This window comes from Tenrec ecaudatus, chromosome 10 (assembly GCF_050624435.1).
Source record: "Tenrec ecaudatus isolate mTenEca1 chromosome 10, mTenEca1.hap1, whole genome shotgun sequence".
Taxonomy (NCBI): Eukaryota; Metazoa; Chordata; class Mammalia; order Afrosoricida; family Tenrecidae; genus Tenrec; species Tenrec ecaudatus.
This window is the reverse complement of record NC_134539.1, coordinates 1254769-1273862: the sequence shown is the minus strand read 5'-3', so window position 1 is coordinate 1273862 and position 19094 is coordinate 1254769. Positions and strand designations below refer to the sequence as shown.

The window sequence follows — 19094 nt, the reverse complement described above, 5'->3', positions numbered from 1 at the left end:
TCCCCATGCTGAGCAAAGCGTCAGAGAAGCCGGGTTAGATGAAGAAGAATGTGGCATCAGGCTCGGCGGCAGGCTGATTCACAACCGGAAACACACCAGTGACACAACCTTGCTTGCTGAGTGTGACGAGACTTGCTTGCTGATGAAGATCAATTGTCCAGTGTGGATGAAGACTCAGGCACAGAAAACCGAAATCCTCACAGCTGGACCAACAGGGTCCATCGTGAAGGACGGAGAAAAGGTTGAAGTCCAGGATCTCGTCTTGCCTGGATCCACCCTCCGTGCTCATGGAAGCAGCTGCCAGGAGATCAAATGACACACTGCGACCTCCCCCTTTAGAGTCGAAGAGCAAGGATGTTCCTCTGAGGACAGGTGCGCCCGACCCGAGCCACAGTATCTTCCACCGCCTTATGTGCACGTGAAAGGTGGACATTGAATAAGGAAGACCGAAGAAGAATACATACATGTGAACGATGGTGTTGGCAACGAATACCGAGCACCATGGACCGCCAAAAGAGCCAACAGCTCTGTCTTGGAAAAGTACTCAGAGGCCAGGATGGCGAGACTTTGCCTCACCTCCTTTGGCGTGTTATCAGGAGGGACCAGTCCCTGGAGAAGGACATCCTGCTTAGTAAGGTGGCGGGGCAGCGGAAAGGTAGATGGCCCTCGGCCAGATGGACGGGCGCCATGGCTATAACAATGGGCTCAAACACAGGACGGCTGTGCGGACGGCGCAGGCCCGGGCGATATTTCGTTCAGCTGTGCGAGGACCTAACAAGCACACAGCTCAGGAGCGGTGGCGGCACAGTGGTCTGAGCCCACCAGCTGCTGAGAGGCAGACAGGAGGGGCAATCTGTCCCTGTGAAGCTTTGCAGACCTGGAGGTCCCACCAGGCAGCTCCATCCCAGCCACGAGGCTGGATCTACTGGACAGGGGCTGTTTACACCTGGGTTCCCATCTAGAGTGTTGCGATGCTCACGAGGCAGTATAAGAGGTGCCTCTCACACCCCTTTCGTTTGAGGGGTGTGTATTTTCCTTCTGGACAACGGGGAGCAGGACACATGTGTCTGTCACGGAGGCACTGGGTGACTGAGCATGGGAGCAGTGGGCACAGGCTGGCAGTGGAACCTGGCCTGTCTGCCACAAACAGGCGCCCCCCCCCCTCCCTCACCGAGTTCACAGGCTCTCCCTGGGGTGGCTGTGTCTCTGCCTATCCCCCGGGGGCCCTCACCCACCTCCCAGCCTTGTCCCATGAGGCCAGCCCACCCTTCTCCTGAGGCAGTGGTCTCCCCAGGGCTCCCACCCAGCACACCAACAGCCTCTGGTCCATCCCCATCCTCTGAGAACTTTTAACCTCCCATGCAGCGGGAAGCACCCCCATGGCAGGCCAGTCCCAGGCCTGAGCCAACTCCAGCCTCTCTGGCCCCGCCCCACGGCCCGCAGCAGACAGACTGTTTCTGTGCACAGGCAGGAGGGTACTCACGGCACCCTTCATCCCCGACCCACACAGCAGCACCCAGCTGGTGTTGGGAGGTGGGGGAGCCCAGCAGGGCAGCACTGTGCCCACCCAGCACCATGGCACAGCTTGTAGCCCCAGATGGCCTTTCTGCCACACAGGCTGGCACTCTCACAGAGCACTGGCTGTGCCCAGGTCTGACAGGACACTATCTCATGGGACACAGACAAGGGGCACTTGTTGGTCTCACACGCCCTTTCAAAACCCCTGACCACATACAGGTCAACCAGGGCAGAGAGTGGCCCCCACCTGGCCTGGTCTCTCCTAACTGGGTATCGTAGACCACCTTTGGGGGCCAAGGAGACCCAGCAACTGCGGACTTGGACGAGACACCCACCCCCGACTGAGGGGGAGGCACATGGACGCCACAGGGGCAGGACCTGGGTCCCTTCTCACCTCTGCCTCTGGAACTGGTGCTCAAGGCACCCCTGGCCAAAAGGCAGACCCACGTCCCCTCCAGCAAGCTGGGCTGGGGGCCATCAGCTGTCCTCCCGGCCCCTCAAGCCCTCTCCCTGGGGCGGCTGCTTCCTGTTGCCCGCTGGCCCCACTCCCTGGAGTAGATGGCGAGGAGGAGCGTGGCCGTGGGAACAGCCGCTCCAGGAACACTGGCCGGAAGCACAGGGCAGGGTCGGGCAGAGGGGACAGAGGGGCTTCCAATTCGGGACAACAGCATCTGGACTGGGCAGGAGCAGGCAGAGGGCAGTGCCTAGGGACTCCAAGGAGTGGCCATGCCTGGGACATCTGGGGACTTAGAGAAGGCACGGAGGGGGCCTGGGAGGAGGCCAGAGGCCTGAGACCCTGAGAGCCAAGAGCAGAGGTTCTGAAGTATGAGAACTGAGAGCCACTCCCAGGCTCTCAGGGCTTCACTTCCTGGCCTGGGCTAGCCCTGGGAGTGGGGGTGGGGCCCCGCTGGGACAGGGCTGGGCATGGCCAGCACACTGGAGTTCCCTGACTGGAGACATGCCCAGTCTGCAGAGACACAGGGCCAGGAGTATATGTCCAATGAGAGCTGGAGAAATGCCTCCAGAGGCCTTGCTCTCTGAGAAGAGTCTTCTAAGGGGAGGCTCCTGTGGAAGCTGCCAGCTGGGCCCTCACCTGGGGTCCCACAGCCCACTCTTCCCGGTCCTTCCCCAGAGGGCCCCGCCAGGGAGAGCAGGAGCACCTGCTTCATCACCCCAATGTCTCTTATGAAAGTCCCGGCTCCCGACTCCCTAGTCCTGGACCCTGGCTGGGAACTGGATGGGTCACTTACCCCAGCCTCAGACCTGGGTCCACTGTTGGAGTTCCCACTGCCTCTCCTCATCTGGACCTGGGCCACAGGACCACCCTTCAGCTGCCCAGGCTCCCTGGGGGGGCGCCTCCTGGCTCAGCTCCCCGTGTTCAGTAATTACATCCAGGCAATTTGGCAGCTTGTAATTTCCATCCCCCTGGGGGTCCTTACCCTTGGGCCTCCTCATCCATCTGACCTTCCCCAGGGGCCCTCACTTCTTGACCTTCTCTGGGGCGGGGGTCTTCTCCCTACTGAATCCTCCTGGGGGTCCTCACCCCCACCTCTCCTCTGGCCTGGCAGTGGCTCTAGACATCTAGAAGACCCTTGGGGCCTGCCACGTGATGATGATGTCAGAGGGACTAGGGCGGGGTGAGGGAGGAGAGGGGCACGCAGGTGGAGATTCTGGAAGTGGTGGACCTGGCCCCCAGGCCGGAGCGCGGAAGCCTCCAGACGCCTGACAGGTGCAGCAGAGACATGCGGTAGGAGGGCTGGACTGGCTGTGGTCGGGCAGTAGGTGCTCTGGGTGGGCCCCCCATGCCCTGGGGACCCCCTCACAGGTCTGTGCTCACCCTCTGGGGCCTCAGACTCCTCCAACGTGAGGCAGAGCTTCAGAGCCCTGCTCCTCACCCCACTGTAACCCGTCAAAGATTACTGCCAGGATGGGAGGGGTCTTGGGCAGCCACGGTGCCCCGCCCCCACCTTCAGCTGGCAGCCTCACCTAATCCTGATCAGAAATGACCCTTAGCACACGCTTGTCAGGATTCCTGGGAAATGGCCCCAGAGGGAAAGGGTGCCACGGCTTCTCCCCCACCCGCCCCTACTCCTAATGCTCTTCTCTGCTGGTGTTCCCGCAGAGGACGTCCTGAAAGCCAGCGCTGGGGAGGGCCCAGACGGCTACCGGCATAGCCCCGCCCTCTTGGGACCCAGCCCCTTAGGACACCCACCGCACCTCCCTGCTCGGCATGGAAACATGGCCGGGCTCCACCTGCCAGGGCCTGGTACCCTGCTGGGCAGTCAGCGAGCGCCCCTTCCCGCGCCACCCTGTTGCCACACCCAGATGTGCTCCAGGTGGTTAGGGGACAGGAGGAGGCAGGGTGTCCTTGGGGACACGATGTCCTGGGAAGATGGGGTGTTTGGGGGTGGGGTGGGGTGTTCTGGAGAATGTTGCCCTGTAGGACAGGGTATCCTTGGAGTCGGGTGCCTTGGGAAGACGGTGTCTTGGGAAGTGGGGGGTGGGGGTGTGTGGCTGTAAAGGATAAGGTCCTGCGGGCTGAGGGCTTTGGAGAGGGCGGGGACTTGGGGGGCGGGGTGTCCTGGGAAGACAGCTGCGATGGCGAAAGGACAGAGGACGTTTGCAGAAGATAAGGTTCACGCTGTGTGGGGGCAGGGGACCTTGGGGAAGGAAGGTTGTTGGGTGGGGGCGGGTGGTCCTGGGGTAGGGCTAGCCCGGAGGGGAGGGAGGTGTGCAGTGCGGGAATGTACCTGGGGGTACATCGGCCGTTGTCGAACTCGAAGGTCCCATTGGTGTAGCCGGAGCTGCCTGCCCTGTCGGTGTAGACGACCCCCGGGCTGCGCGCCCCGTCGGGGAGCGGCATGGCGCTAGGGGTCCGGGCTGCGCGCTCAGGGGTCCGTTGCAGCGGCTCAGGACCGACGCGCGGGGAGAGCCGAGTCGGGAGCGAGTGAAGACTCTTCTCTGGTTCCTTTCGATCTTGGGGCTCCCTCTTCAGGGGGTCGGCTGCGTCCGGGGATGGGGGGGGGCGGGGCTCGGCGCCTGTCCGGGCGCGTCCTCTGCCGGCCGCGCTGGGGAGCGCTCGCCACCGCGTCCCGCGTCGCTCCCACTCCGCGCAGCCGGCGGAGGGCTTCTGGGGGCCCTCACATCCCCGGGCAAGGCCGGCCACGCGCCCCTCCGGGTTCCACCGTCTCTGGGGAAGCAATTGGAAGCGTAAGTACTAGCTAGGGATCCAGGCCATCTCTCTGGAGGGACGGGCGGGGGCTGTGTCCCTGGAGGGGTGCGCCAGGCCACCTGTGGAGGGGACTCCCTTTAGGTGCGGGCTGGCTAGGGTGGGCCACAGGGTGCCTGGCGCTCCTCTCTAGGTCTGAGCCCCAACTGGGCAGGTCGGTCGGTACAGGGCCTTCCGGGAGATGCCATGGCACCGCCCCTCCGTGAGGTCTCCATGGGGGAGAGGAGTAGGTGTTTGGGGAGTCCCTGGGCAGCCGCTGGGGCGCACTGCTATCGCCCCACTGCACGGGGCCCTTGGAAGGAGGGGGCGCTGCTGGCAGAGGGGCTAAAGACAATCACACTGCTGTCAGGTGGCTGGCGGTTTCTGAGGCACCAGGAAGGGAAGTCCACATTTCAGAGCTGAGCCCAGACTCTAGCTGGCTCCCTGCTGGGTGGAAACAGGGCAGGTCGCCTGCAGAAAGCTGCCTGCCTGGCCCTTCACTGGGTACCCTCTCCACCGCCCTCCCTCCACCCCCCCACCTTGGGCAGAACAGTGTCCCCCTTTCCAGCCATAATGCTCTGCTTCACACCCCTGTCAAAAATAGCAGGCAGGCAGCTGGGACAGAAGAGTGTGACCATGCAGGGCTCAGGGTGGCAGACGGACCACGCAGGGCCCCGAGGGTGGGGGACAGACAGACTGGCTTCCTGGGCCCCGTCTGTCCCCATCACACCGGCCTCCTTTATGTCCGCTGGTGGCCCCTGCACAGCTCAACTTTGGGGTCCCACATCTTGTCACTGCTGCCCGCCTATTCACCCCACTGCCAGACCTGAAGCCCTGGCCTGAGCTGATGCCCCCCAGCCGCCCCAGCCCCCAGCCCCTGCCTTCCTGCTTCCTGATGCTGAACTCAGCTGTGACAGGAGCTGGGGTGGTGTCTGCAGGCACCTCCAAATCACAGGACCCCCATCCCCCGCCCTTTGCATCCCCTCTGGTTGGCCCCATCTCAGCACCTAGAGTCTAGACAAGCCCACCCCTCCACACATTGCTGTGGGTCCTGACTCATAGGACCCTAAATCCTGGGGTGCGTTGTCTTCAGAAGAGGGCAGTGAGAGGTCTGTGGGGACAGGTGGGGGCCAGGCCCGCGGGCACAGGTCACTCCTGGACCTATGGGGAGGGGGGCAGAAGAGAAGGCGGACCGCTTGGGGGCGGGGCCTGTGGACAACGTCGTCCGCTGGCTCCTAGGTCAGCGCCAGGAGTTGTGAGTGGTTGTAAGCCTCCCGTGGGCGCCGGTCGTCCCGCAGGATGATGTCCACCCAGAGGATTCCCTCCCTCTCCCCCAGGCCCCCCTGCACTCGCCACGGAGCCCAGGTCCCCATTGACAGTGACTAGGCCGTGGTATGCTCAGGTGTGCATGGGGGCCTGAGGGCCAACAGGTGCAGGCTGGGCGGGGCAGCCGGGGCGGGGGCGGGGCAGCCAAGTGGAGTAGCTGTGCGTGGGGGTGGGGCGGGCGCACGTGGGCGGGCACGTGGTTGGAGGCGGGGCGCGTGGGTCCTGCTGCAACTGAGAGCTCATGGCGTCCTGGCTTCCGGAGCGCAGCGCTGGGGCTCCCGGAGCCCCAGCTTCTCTCCGTTTCAGGTGAGAGGCGAGCTCGCCGGGCGGTGTCCTGAGCTCGCTCTGACAGGGGGGAGGGCGAGGGGGGCTGGGGGGCAGCTGGGGGAGCCGCTCAGAGCGCAGTGACTGGACGCCCGTCTTCCTTCCGAAAGCCTCAAGCACGCTGCGGGACCCCGGTGCCTCTCTAGTGGCGTCTCCTCTACACCCAGGACACCTAGCTCTCTTTTTGCAGGGGTGCGCCCCCTCCGGGCACCCGGGCCAGTCTCGAGGCCCTGGACCTCTCCCAGAACCCCCCAGCGCCGGGAGCTCGCGGGCCGGGCCGTCGGCGGAACGTGCTGTCTGAGCGCGAGCGCAGGTGAGACCCCGCCAGCGGGCGGAAGGGGCCGCGCGGGTCGGGGGTTGAGTGGCAGGGGCCCCTGCTGGCTCTGGGACTCCAGGGGAGCAGCCCTCTGGTGCCCAGAGGGTGGGGAGCGGCTGCCCAGCCAGAGTGCTTGCTGCATGTCTGGTCATAGGAAGCGCATCTCCAACTGCTGTGAGCAGCTGCGGGCCCTGCTGCCCTGGTTCGCCTGCCGGCGGGAGGACATGGCGTCTGTATTGGAGATGGCCGTGCTCTTCCTGAGGTTGGCGCACACCCTGGTCCCCACTCCGGGCCAGCACGCCGTGAGTTTAGCCCTTGTGTCCTCTCATGGTTCCCTGGACTTTCTGACGGGCCTCGGAAGGGTCAAGGCAAGCCCTGCTGCCCCCTCCCCCATCACAGGGGCCTTTCCGTGGGTGGCCAGATGCCCTTTGACCAGCTCCCGCCCCCCTCTGCCCACCTACTGGAGCTCTGCTAGCCACCTGCCCACACATGGCCCCCAGAACTCTGACACCACCTGTACCCCATTGACAAGGCCTGGCATATTGCAGAGCGAGCCTGGAATCCTGGGTCAGTTGGATGCACCTGCCAGGTGATGCCCGCCCCCCTGGCGCTTATCTGCAGTCACACAAGCTGTTTCAGTTGCAGACGCTGGCCCCGGCCCCGGCCCGGGCCCGGGCCCTGGAGCTGCGTCCTCACCGATGGCAGCAGCGGGCTCTGGCCCCGCCTGAAGACAGGCCGTCCTCGGGGACTAGTGCTCTCAGCCTGGTCAGGTTAGTGTCCCTGAGAGGCTGGCTCTACAGGGCTGTGGAGACCCGGGGCCATGGACATACGAGGGGTGACCCCGCAAAACTGGTGATCATTTGTTTTGTTTCTTGATGTGAAGGGGATGGTGCATTTGGAGTTCGTTCCATCAGGCCAGACTGTTGTTCAAGCTCTCTAGTTAGAGGTCTGAAAAGACTGCATAGCAGTGTGTGACCAAAAAGGCCAGATTGGTGGCACCCGGTGGACTGGTTTTGCCACCACGACAATGCACCCGCTCACACAGCCATCTCAGTGCACCAGTTTTTGGAGAAAAACAGCATGCCTCTCTTGCCGCACACACCTTACTCACCTGACCTCGCTCAGAGACTCCTTTTTGTTTCTGCAAACGAAGAGGGGCAGGAAAGGATATTGACTTGATGGCATGGGAGAGGGGAAGAAAAAACGAGGGAGGTGCTGTCAGCCATCCAAACTGTTGAATTTGAAAAATGTTTCCAAGAATGAAATTTCAGATTTGACAAATGTATTAATTGCAATGGAGAGGAATTTGAAAGCGATTAAGGTTGTTTTGAAGGGAAAAAAACCAATTCTGTTTGTGGGGGTTACCCCCTCATAGGGCCCTGTGGGGCCGTTGTACCCTGGCCTGTCACACAGCAAGGCGCCCACCCCCCACCCTGTCACAGGGACCAGAGAATGGGTGAGAATGGCCAGTGGTGCGAGTGCTAGGGGGCAGGTGTGGGGTACAGGTGGTAGAGTTGGAATACAGGCGGTAGTGGAGTTGGCGGTGGCTTCTTCCACTCCACCCGGGGGCCCAGGTACACCTCTGAACTCTCCATGAAGTTGGGAACTTGGTGGGTGGTGGGTGTGAGCCTGGGGGTCAGAGAGTATTCTGCTTGGGTTTCCAGAAACTCCCATCAAAGGCTTGGGGGTAAGGTCCAGGCCTGGGGAGGTGCAGTGGGTGGAGATGGGAGCCTGGTCAGGGCAGTGGGGAGGCTGCGGCGGTCCTAGATGTCTGAATCCTGGCTGGGTGTTAGGGTCCCCTCCTGGGTAGAAGCGCAGACCCCAGCCAGGGACAGGGCCCTGGCCATTCTCTGGTGTCCAGGGGCTGAGGCGCTTTTAGGAAGCCGGGTTCCTTCCTCCACCCACACCAGCTGCTCCCTTGGGGTGGCTGCGGGCAGAACACAGGGCTCAGAGTCACCCCCTCTGTCTTCCCTCCTCAGGCCCTGGGAGCCTTTGGTGGCCCCCTCAGGGTTGGCTGAGGTGCTGGGTGGGCCGTCCACACCTCCTGGTCAGCAAGGGCCCTGTGAACAAGGACCTGACGGCACCTCTTCGGATGAAGGTAAGCGGGTCACCGGCAGGCATGGAGGCCCCATCTGCCCTACGCCCTGATGATAAAGGGGTTTGTGTGCCCAGCAGGGGCCAGCTCTCTTTGAGTACAGCAAGTGGAGGCCCTGGACACCCACCCTGTCAGGTTCACCCTCTGCTTCAGAGGGGGCCTCTCAGTCATGTGAGGGTCTGGGGGTGGTGGTGCCCGGAAGGGACTTAAAACAACATTGACCCTCTCACAGCTGGAGCCAGCAGTTCAAATCCAGGTGTGGGCAGGCCATCTGGGGCTCTCTGGGCTCTGTGGCCCCAGTGTGTGACAGTGCAGCCCTGTTGTCCTCTGGCTATCTTCTCGTGGGCTCTATCAGGAGAGCCTCTGGGCTGGCTGTGAAAGCCCCCTCCCAGACGCAGCCACCCAAGGCACAGGCTGGGTCCTTAGAGGGAGGTGTGGCCCGTCCGTCTCACCCCCTCAGTTCCCCTTCCCTGTACTCCCTCGAAGCCCTCTCCACCTGGGGGCCATGGGGATGCAGGGAGGTATGACTGCCCTTAGTCACACGGGCTGGAACAGGGACCCCATTCTATGTCTGCTCCTGGAGTTCGTGCCCTTCCCCAGCCTGTGCTGCTGGGGTCTCTGCTCCCCAGGCTGCCCCCAGCCCAGCATTGCCCTCAGCAGGCCGCAGAACTCCTCCACTGACCGGGTCCCCTGGTCGCAGCCTCCCCTCTGGCTCCTGTCACCAGCTGGTAACAACGTTCAAGTCAGCCGCCTGAGAGCACTTGGCAAGTCCTAAGGCTGCCGGGACTCCGGAGACCAGGAAGATGGAGCACGCACTGCAGGCCGGGGCTTGCTGCCTACCTGGGGACCCCAGGACCTGTGAGGGTGGGCAGGGGCACTCAGGCAGACAGGACCTGCAGTCAGGTGGGAGTGGGTGCGCAGAGGGGGCACTACATCTGAGCACAGAGCCCAGGCCGAACCAACATCACCAGGAAGCCCCAGGCTGGCGCTGTGAGGGCAGCTTCTCCTTGGACGCTGTCTGTCTGTGTGGACACGCCTGCACCTGGTGGGAGGGTCCTGGGCTGGGAGCCGTCCCCTGGCCGTGGGGCTGGCTGACTGACTTCTCCCTCAGAGGGCGCAGAGTGGAGCATCTCCAAGATCCCTGCAGGACCCCTCCTAGAGCCCCCATGCCCACCCTGGACACCCCCGCTGCTGCGCCCAGCCGCTCAGGGCTGGCTGGGAGGAGTGGACACAGCTGAGCTGCCTGTGCTGGACACCAGGTGTATGGCCGTGGGTGCCCGTGGGCAGGGGACTCTGGGTTACAAGCTGGCCTGCAGGAAGGACATCCTCCGGGGCACGCCCCGAGGCAGCTGCTCCCCCCTGGACATGCCCCGAGGCAGCTGCTCCCCCCTGGGCATGCCCTGAGGCAGCTGCTCCCTCCTGGGGGGCAGCTGTTCTGAGCCACAGTGAAACCCACTTCACTCATGAGCACTGCCAACTGGTGGGAGCCTGCTTCTTCAGGGCAGGGGGTGTCCCTGGAGAGACATGGAGGTCCCTCCACAGGGGCGGGATCCTTCCTCAGGGGAGCCCTCCACGGGTGGTCCCTCCACCAGGGTGGGGTTCTTCAATGAGGCCTTTCCACAGGTCTGAGTGCTGCTTCCCCCCTGCCCTGGGCACGGAGCCCCCTGCTGTCCTACCCTTGGTCCACAGCCCTCTGAAGATGCTGGGTGTCTGGGACCATGGTCTGGGTCAGCTGGCTCACTCACTGAGGGTGGCATTTCACACCCCACCCCTGCCAGGTCTGTGGTGGGACCTGAAATGGAGGAAGGTATAGCCCCCCTGCTAGCTGCCAGCCCTGACTGGTGGCCAGGTGAGTTGGGACGGAGTGGACAGCCAGCCAGGGGTGAAGGGTGGACTGTGGACAGTGGCAGTCTGGCTTGCTGTGGGGGAGTGTCCTGGCGGGTGTCTCTGAGCTGGTGTGGGGGGTTCCTAGTAGTTATCTCTGAGCTGCAGGGCCTTTTTGTGGGTGTCTCTGAGCCGGAGGGAGTCACCATGGGTGTCTGAGCTACGGGGTGTCCTCATGGATGGGTGTCTGAACTCTCAGGTGACAGCTGTTACTTCTGTCAGCCTGCCAGCAATGAGACAGAATGCTAAGGGATTGGCGGGGGGTGGTGGTGGTGTGTGTATGTGTGAAGTATAGGTTTGGCCCTCACAGGACCCTCCCCCCCCCACACACACGCCACCCCAGAGATGAGCAGGGGACACCGGACAGGAACAGCCGCTGAGATCCCTGCTCAGGCTCAGGGGCATGACTGGTTTGCTACTCTGCTGACCTGTCCCTTGTGCTTCCAGGGTCCCTGGAGAGCAGAGGAGGGGGGATATCCGCTGGGCTGGACCGAGCCGAGCTGTGCCCCGTGGCGGACGGGGGTTTCCAGGAGCTGCAGGACATGCTGCTGGAGCAGTGGGGCCCGGACCTGGGCTGCGCTGGCCTGGCGCTGCGTGAGGAGCCTGACAGCCTGTTCCCCGAGCTCTTCGTCTGCCGGCCCTGGGGCCAGGGTCCCTGAGGGCTGGGGGCCGAGGGTGTCTATGCACCGCTCACGCCGCTGGGGGGTGGGTGGGAGGGGTTTGCCATTAGGGAGGACTATGGGCCCAGCCCAGGGTGTTGTAGGGGCCCCCTGGTGGGCCGGGTGTCCCCGGGGTGCCTTCGGTGAAATTAAAGGCCTTGCTCAGACACTGGTCTGCGAGAACTCTTCCTTCCTCCTCAGCCCCCCATGAATTTACAGACTAGAGGGCTTGATTAAGGGGTGCTCAGAGCCCGCAGAACCCATGGGGAAACACAGGCATCTGCCCAGCCCAGCCTCACCCCAAGGGAAAACGGTCTGTGCGGTGGGGGCAGAAGGGACACAGCTCCCAGGAGATGGGGGAGGGGCTGGGGCTGCTTCTTTCTGAGGCAGGGCGGGGGAGGGGGACACTGGGCAATCCAGCCTGGCCTGCCCCTGACCCCTGGCTCACATTCTAGAGCCCCACCTGTCTTTCTGCCATGGAGGTGGTAGCCGGCTCTGTCCCTACTGGTCACCGCCCCACGCTGGCCAGGCCTTCGCCGGCTGTGCCCTCTGCCGTCTCCTCTGGAGACACATTCTCACAGCCTCGGCCCTGTGCCCCACTGACATCACCCCATTCAGCCGCTGAGTCATTGAGGGCACCGCAGTAGGAGCTGCTGGCGTGGGCGGCGCAGGAGGGCCCAGTGGAGTGTGTCAGTACCTAGGGAGTGAGGGCTGCTGCCCACAGGCTGGCCCCAGACCTCCACATGGGCACCACCAGCTTCCCTGCTGAAGCTTCAGGGGCGGCCAAGGAGGGGTCTGCGTCCCAGGAAGGGGTGGGCAAGGAGGAGCAGCACTCCCATGTGTCTGACATGTCATCCCATGTATCCTAAAATGCTGTGTGTGCACGTGCGAGCGTGTGCCTGCCCACATCTTAAGTCAGCCCTGATACAGGGCCCAGTGCCCATTGCGCTGCCCCACCCCTCTAGGGATGGTGATGAGCCCCTTGGCCAGGTGGCTACCCAGCACCCTCTGCCCGGTGGAAGCGTCAGAGGACACCATGAGAGGGGTGGCAGGCCGGCCACTGCCAGGCGCTGGGATGAGGATCAGGACAGGGCTTAGTCTGGCCACAGCCTCCCAGGCTCCTGTGTCCCTGAGAGGCAGGCTGACCTGGACCCGCCCGCGCAGCCCCTGGCGGTATGAGCCAGCCATAGCCAAAGAAAGCCCCTGTCCACAAACTGCCCTCGCCACACGCCACACATCCCACACCCCACGCCTGCTTCTGAGCACCCCACTGGGAGGTGAGGGGGAAGGGCTTTTCCCAGGTGCCACCTGAAGCCACTGACGTGGAGGCCAAGCCAGCACTGAGAAGGGCCCGGGGAGCGGAGCTGCTGCGCCTAACCTGGTGGCACTGGGACTGCTAATGGCAAGTGTGATCGTCTGGGTACATTAGGGAAACAAATCCAAGAAACTCATGTATAAGAGTTTTATATAAAGGGTAAGTGCACATCAGGAAAACTTCCCAACCCAGTGCAGCCCAAGCCCACAAGTCCAACATTAACCCAGATGTCCAACACCAATCCACAAAGTCCTCCATCTCACAAAATGCACACTATGACGCTGACTGCAGGAGGAACACTGAGTCAGTGAGCGTGTAAGCATCTCAGCACTGGCAGGGGTCTCCACACGGCTGCTTCAGCACCCAGGGTTGCATAGGGGTAGGTCCATACAGCTTCTCCTCGGGGATATCTTGCAGGAAGTGAGCCTTGCCAGCTGAAGCAGGAACTGGCTAAGGCAGCTGCACCCTGGTCTGACCATCACAAAGCAAGAGATCCAAGAAATAGAAAGGAGAGGCTCACAGCCATTTATCCCTCCGCCCTTCAATTAACCCCACCTGTGTTTATCGGCCAGGTTGGCACAATTAACTACCTCAATCCAACCCTTGCTAACTTAGCACGTGTACATAATTCTTTAGCCTCACAACTGCAATTAAGTAACACCTACACCTCAATCCTATAATCCTGTGAATATGTTCCTCCTCCTATGAAAGTTTGTAAGCCAACCACTTCATGCCTTTATCCCCCCAATTTGGGGTATCCAATTTCTCTATACTGCCCAGACTAATACAGCATGGTTGGTGGCTGGAAGCCACCGGGCGCTCCGAGGGAGCCGGTGAAGGTTTGTCTCAGACCCTGCGTGGGGCTCAGTGGGAATTGGCTCAGTGGGAGAGGGGTTGGGGGCTGAGCTCCAGTGTCTGCCTTCAACTCCTGTTCACCATCCACCAAGGGACGGGGCTGGGCCCTCCCGCTGTGTGCTCCTGGCTCAGGCTGGCCTGGGGGCAGGAGCCTGAGGGGTTTGCAGACACTGTCCCCCTCAGTGGGGTGCTGACAGGAAGAGAAATGGGTGCCTGGGGAGGGGCCGAGGGGTGTGTGTGCAGCAGGAGCTGTGTGAGCAGCCCCCCCAGCCCCCCCCCTCCGGCTACTCTTCTGAGTCAGTGAGCGCTGAATAAGCTCCTGCACTGATTGCGAGCTTATTTTAGGAGTTGGGGAGGGCGCCTGTACCCCCAGGCTTGCAAGCCACCTGCTCCCTACTTCCTGCCCCCAAGTCTCCTGCTTGTCTGGGAAGTAGGACATAGTCCAGCCAGCAGGAGGGCTGGCAGCAGGGTGCCCCCACCCCAGGCCACCTACGCCCTTCCCTGTCCACTCACCCCTCCGTGGGGGCAGTAGGGCCTGACCTTTGTGACCGTAGCCCTCCCTGCCCGGGCTCGCTTTCTCCTGCCTACGCCAGAGGAGCCCCTGACCCCTGCTCTCCACACCCTCCCTTCTTCCTCTGCCCACACTCCTTTCCTCCTCAGTGGCCCTCTCTGCCCCTGCCCTCACCCTACCTCTGGGGCTGCACACTGTTTACCATGGGGAAGGGCGTCCCCTGGGGTCCAAGAGAGAAGGAAGCGGGGAACTAACTGGCATAGCCTGGAGGGGGGGGGTGCGGTGAGGTGTGTGGGGGAATCCTCAGTGTTGCCCCAGGGAGGGGTCAGGGGCAGGGTGGACAGCAGGCGGGGCATGCCCACTCTTTGAGTGCCTGCCCTCCCTGCTTTGCCACTTCTCTCTGCGCCACACTGAGCCCCGCTTGGCCGTGACCAGAGCTGTCAGACATGTATCTGAACCCTGTCTGCTATGAAGCACCCCTCTCAGCTCTGCTGCCACGTCTCTGGCCCTTGGCTCCCCAGGAGCCACCCCGGGTCTGCAGGGCCTCCACAGACATCCCCACTCCAACAGCCTATCACCCTGACCATGTCGCCCCAACCCAGGGCAGGCCCAGGGGCAGGTTTTTGCGTAGCTGTAGGATCCTAGCTGCTGTCCCTTCAGCTCCTGCCCCCTCCCCAGGCCACCTGGCCTCCAACCTGTCCTCCATCTGTGGGCTTGGACCTCAGGCCCTGTGCACTGGCCACTCTTCCTGGGCACTCCCTGCTGACCGGTGCTGCAGCTGCCCAGCCTTCTGGTTCTCTGGCACTCCTCATGGACCTCAGTGAATGGCCACTCCTGCAGCAGCCCACAGTAAGCTGGTGCCCAGTGTGGGCAGCTGGGCGTGGGTGGTCCCCTGGGCTGCTGATGGCATGTGGGTCCCCAGTCCTGTGACCACACCCCTGGCTCCTGACTTCCTCTCCGGCCTCAGTCTTGGAGTGGTGGTGTGGCCTTTGACCTTGGAGCAAGGCCGTGGCCCGACCCTGTCGACAGTGCTGTGGTCTCAGCTCTGGTGCGCAGGGCTGCAGACACAGAAGCCCAGCACTGTGGAACCTTCTGGGCTGGATGGCTTTCTCAAGAGCCCCTCAGAGTGAGGCTCCGCTTTGCTGGGTGTGGCAGTGCCAACTGAGCTCTTGGCGGGCACTTGTCCACTCCAAGGCACAAGTCTCAGCGACTCCTGATAACAGGTGTGGGGGCCAGGGAGCTGGGGTGCACAGGGAGTTGATATACTTTGGAAAACAGTTCTTGGGATTCTCCTGGCTGTTGGGGTGTTCTAAGGACTCAAGGTTTATGTAACACTACCCTGCAGGGCCTTGAGGAGTGTCATGTCTGCTTGTGCACCCGTACATGTATGTATGTGCGTGTGTGTGCACGTGTGTGCTGTGCGTGTGCATATGCGTACGTGTGTGTGCGTGTGTTTGGGGCTGTGTGCCTGGGCCTGGTCAGGGTAAACTGAGAGTGGAGGAAGGACAGTGGCCCCCGTGAACTCCCTGCAGGGGTGAGAGGGTCAGTGCAGGAGGTCTGAGGCTGGGTGTCTTTCAGGGCCCTGAGGAGTCATCCCAGAGGCTCTTGGCTCTGCCCGCAGTGGTGACTCTGTTGCCATTGGACCCTGGACCTGGGATGGACTGCGGGCAGCTGATGACCTTGGCTTTGACCACTGTGGGGGGACCCCTCCCCCATGGAGTTTCAGCTGAGAACACCGTTGTGTCTGTACCTGGAGTAGGGGTGTGCCCGAGGCTGGCCGCGTGTTGGTGTGACCGTGTCTGAGGAGTGTGGGTGTGTCCTGGGCGAGGGCATGGCTGTGTCTGAGGGCGAGGGCGTGGGTGTGTCCTGGGTGAGGGTGACTGGATTGAACTGTCCTGGGAGGGTGGTCAGGATTGCTCTGTTGCTCGCCCCCTTTGTGTGTGGTCCCAGGCTTTGCAGCCCCCTCCCAGACTTGGCTGAGGGCTATAGGAGGGTGGGGTCTGCAGGCCACAGCAGGAGCCTGGGCTCAGAGAGGCAGACTGCCCGACACTGCTACGGCATCACTTTTAAGCTGGCTGTTGCTTCAGCTCTTGAGTTTGTGGCTCATTGCTGCCCAGTGGAAGCTGACCTCTGACCTGGGCAGCCCCCTGAGTGCAGAGCAGGGTGGGGGGACCTTTCCAAAGCAGCTTGTTTGGCTTCCCGACCTGCCTCAGAGGTGCCTGTGAGCAGGCTCCAGTTGCCCACCTTGGGGCTAGCTGAGCCGTGGGTCTGCTGGCCCGGGGCCCCTGGGCCTCTCCCACCTCCCAGTTTCCTGCAGGAGCCCCAGTGACACAGTGGGTTATAGGCCGGGCTGTCAATGTCAAGATCAGCAGTTCAAAACCACTGTCCACCCCTGCGAGAATGACGAAGGCTTCTGCTCCCGTAAAGAGACACAGTCTCTGATCCCATAGTGGCACTTCCACTTTGTCCTCCAGGGCCGTGGTGAGGGGCACTCACTCGGTGGCAGGGAGTGAGTGGTCCCCCACGTGCCCAGGGCCAGGGTCCCTGGGCCCCCCACTCTCCACAGGAGCCCTGGTCTGCCTGGTCTGGTCTGACTCTGGTTGGTGGCTGGCAGTTGGCGTCTCTCTGAGAGGGCGTGAGGGCGCGAGGGCCCTCCCCCACGGACACACAGAGCCGGGAGAGCGAGGATGCCAGGCAGTGGACTTGTTTATTGGGTGGTCCAGGTAGGGCAGGAGGGTGGGAGGCGAGGTGACTTTGCCACCTTCCGGGGAGGTGGCGGAGCCTCTGGACAGGCCTGTGAGATGAGGGACGTGGCAGGTTCCTGTTGCTCTTCCTGGCACCCCCGGCCAGATCCCGACGTCCTGGCCCCCCCCAGGGCCGTGGTCCAGGTTACAAGGAGGGTGATCATTGTGGGTGGGAACCTGCTGGACCCTGACCCCTACCCCATCGTCAGTCAGGTCTCTCCTGCCTACGAGTCTTGTCCTGCTCCCGGCCGGCTGTCCTGGGCACTAGTGGCATGAAGCCTCCCCCAGAGAACATTCTCAGAGCTTACAGGCAGCAAGGGGTCACCTCTGTGTCCTGGTACCTGGGCTCCTTCCCCTGCCTGCCCCCCAGGCCCCCAAGCACAGCCTCTGGGGTCGGAGGTCACGCACCTGCTCTGCCGGCCTCCTCAGTGTCGGGCCTGCAGGCAGCGGTCTGGAGAGAGGGGGCAAGAGGTCAGGTGGCAGGCCTTCAGCCAGGCACCCAGGCCCCTGGGAGGGCGAATGGGAAGGGGGGCCACCCACCAGCCTTGGTCAGGTCCAGGATGTCCTCTTCCGTCAGGCCGTGGGCCTTGCAATACTCCTTAAACATCATCATCACGTCGGCGTCCACGTCAGGGCGCCGGCCTGCGGGCAGTGAGGGGCAGTGTGCGTGTTGAGGGAGTGAGTGTGAATGTGTGTGAGAGTGTGCACATGCGTGCAGTGTGTGTGTGAATCTGTGAGCTTGGACACTGTCTCCCATTCACTAGGGTGCAGCATCCTTGGGGACAGACGCTGCTGTGACCTGGCCTGTGGTCTATGTCCAGCGCCCAAGCAGATAGGGGACTTCAGGGGCTGGTGTCCAGGGACTCTCTCCTGTTAGCTCATTGAGCTCCCCATGTCTTCCTCAGGGTACCCCTGCACCCTTCCTGGGGTCCCAATCTCTTCCTTGAGGCCCCTTCCCTCCCTGGCCTCCAACCTTCCTTGCCCCCCTATCCTCTCTGAGACCCCATGTCCTCTCTGACTCCCTGTATCCCCACATCCTTTCTGGTCCCCCACATTTTCCCCTGGTCCCCTGGGGTTCACCCAGCCCCCAGCTTGAGTGACCATGGAGGGAGGGGCTGGGGGTTCCAGGTCTCAATCTTGCTGGGAGGGTTCTTGGGGCTCAGGGCCCTGTCTTTCATGTCCCTAGGGATCTGAATTCCAATCTCTCAAGCTCCCTAGGGGCCTGGGGCCCCGTCTCTCTGGGAGGCCCCTGTCCCGCAGGGCCCCCGGGGGCCACACTCACTGTAGAGCTCCATCAGCACCATGTCCTCCCCATCACGCCAGTTGTGGGTGCAGAAAAGCAGGAAGTTCTTGGGGTCAGCTTCCTCCAGGTAGACCATGTTGTCACCCTCATCTGTGAACCGAGCACACTCATGGTCCTGGACGGGCCAGTGGCATGTCCTCTAGGACGGGCACAGCCTCCTGCCACACCAGACACCTGTCAGCTCCACCCCCTGCCCTTGAAGACCGGCCACCTGGGGCCTGTCCTGCTGCTGGTCCCCGAGGCTGGCCGGCAGCGGTACTCACAGTCCACCTTGTACTGGAAGGGCTGCTCGGTCCTGTGTGCTGTCATCTGGATGGGCTTGCACACGCCGTTCTCCCTGGGGGCGGAGACGGGATGTGTGGACCCGGGAGCACATGGTGGAGGCCTCTCAGGGGCTGGGGCCCTCTGGGACTCACCCTGTGTCTACCTTGGGGTTTCAAAGCCCACCCTCTGGCCTCTGGAACCCAGAGGAGGCGGAGGGGCCTGAGGGGCCCCAGGCTGTGTGGCAGTTGGTTCCTGGGTCTGTGCGGCTTACTTCCTGTGCAGGCGGAAATGCAGGTGAGTGCTGTTTGCCTCGATGCTGTAGACGAAGAGTCTCATGTCCTCATTTGGCTGGATCCGAGTAAGCATGCGGGAGGCCAAGGCCACCGTGAACCAATCGCCTGTAATCTGCAGAGGGGGTCATGGAGGTGCGGCTAGGGCTGGGGCTGCCCGCCCCACCTCCCACCTGCTAGCCTCTCCCGCCGGGTGCCCACAGCTGCTCACCAGCTTCTCGTCCAGGTTGGGGATGCTGGGGCCCTTGTGCTCAAAGTGGGGATCCTCAGACAGGGCCTGGGGCATGCTGAGTAGGCTCAGCCCCACTGTCAGCAGCAGGAGGGCCATGGCGAGGTGTCCGCGGGAGAGCAGACAGTGTCACAGACAGGTGTCCCAGACGGTGGCTGCTGGCCCTTTTGTGTGCTGCCCGCCCCTCCCACTCCCCACAATGGCCTCTGTGTGTGAGGCTGGCCGGGCCACTGGCCTGGAGGCTCACACAGCC

At 62.8% G+C, this 19094-nt stretch overlaps 3 protein-coding genes across 4 annotated transcripts in view; 1 reads left to right on the top strand and 2 right to left on the bottom strand.

The window, feature by feature from the left end:
• The window catches only part of KCNT1 (potassium sodium-activated channel subfamily T member 1), a 56088-nt gene extending 51707 nt beyond the window's left edge, over positions 1-4381 (bottom strand). For both annotated transcript variants that reach the window (XM_075558892.1, XM_075558893.1), the window contains exon 1: positions 4269-4381. In XM_075558892.1, the coding sequence (XP_075415007.1) occupies positions 4269-4381 (113 nt within the window). The remainder of the gene's footprint in view (positions 1-4268) is intronic.
• A 1912-nt stretch (positions 4382-6293) lies between these two features.
• On the top strand, positions 6294-11330 carry SOHLH1 (spermatogenesis and oogenesis specific basic helix-loop-helix 1). The gene is made up of 6 exons (XM_075558846.1): positions 6294-6358; positions 6567-6689; positions 6847-6994; positions 7314-7462; positions 8672-8790; positions 11119-11330. The coding sequence occupies exons 1-6, from the start codon at positions 6294-6296 to the stop codon at positions 11328-11330; spliced, it is 816 nt and encodes a 271-aa protein (XP_075414961.1).
• Positions 11331-11838: 508 nt separating this feature from the next.
• On the bottom strand, positions 11839-18940 carry LOC142457731 (uterocalin-like). The gene is made up of 7 exons (XM_075558845.1): positions 18824-18940; positions 18594-18727; positions 18322-18395; positions 18038-18148; positions 17296-17397; positions 17164-17192; positions 11839-12027 (listed from the first exon to the last, which is right to left on the bottom strand). The coding sequence occupies exons 1-7, from the start codon at positions 18938-18940 to the stop codon at positions 11839-11841; spliced, it is 756 nt and encodes a 251-aa protein (XP_075414960.1).
• Between the last annotated feature and the right edge of the window lie 154 nt (positions 18941-19094).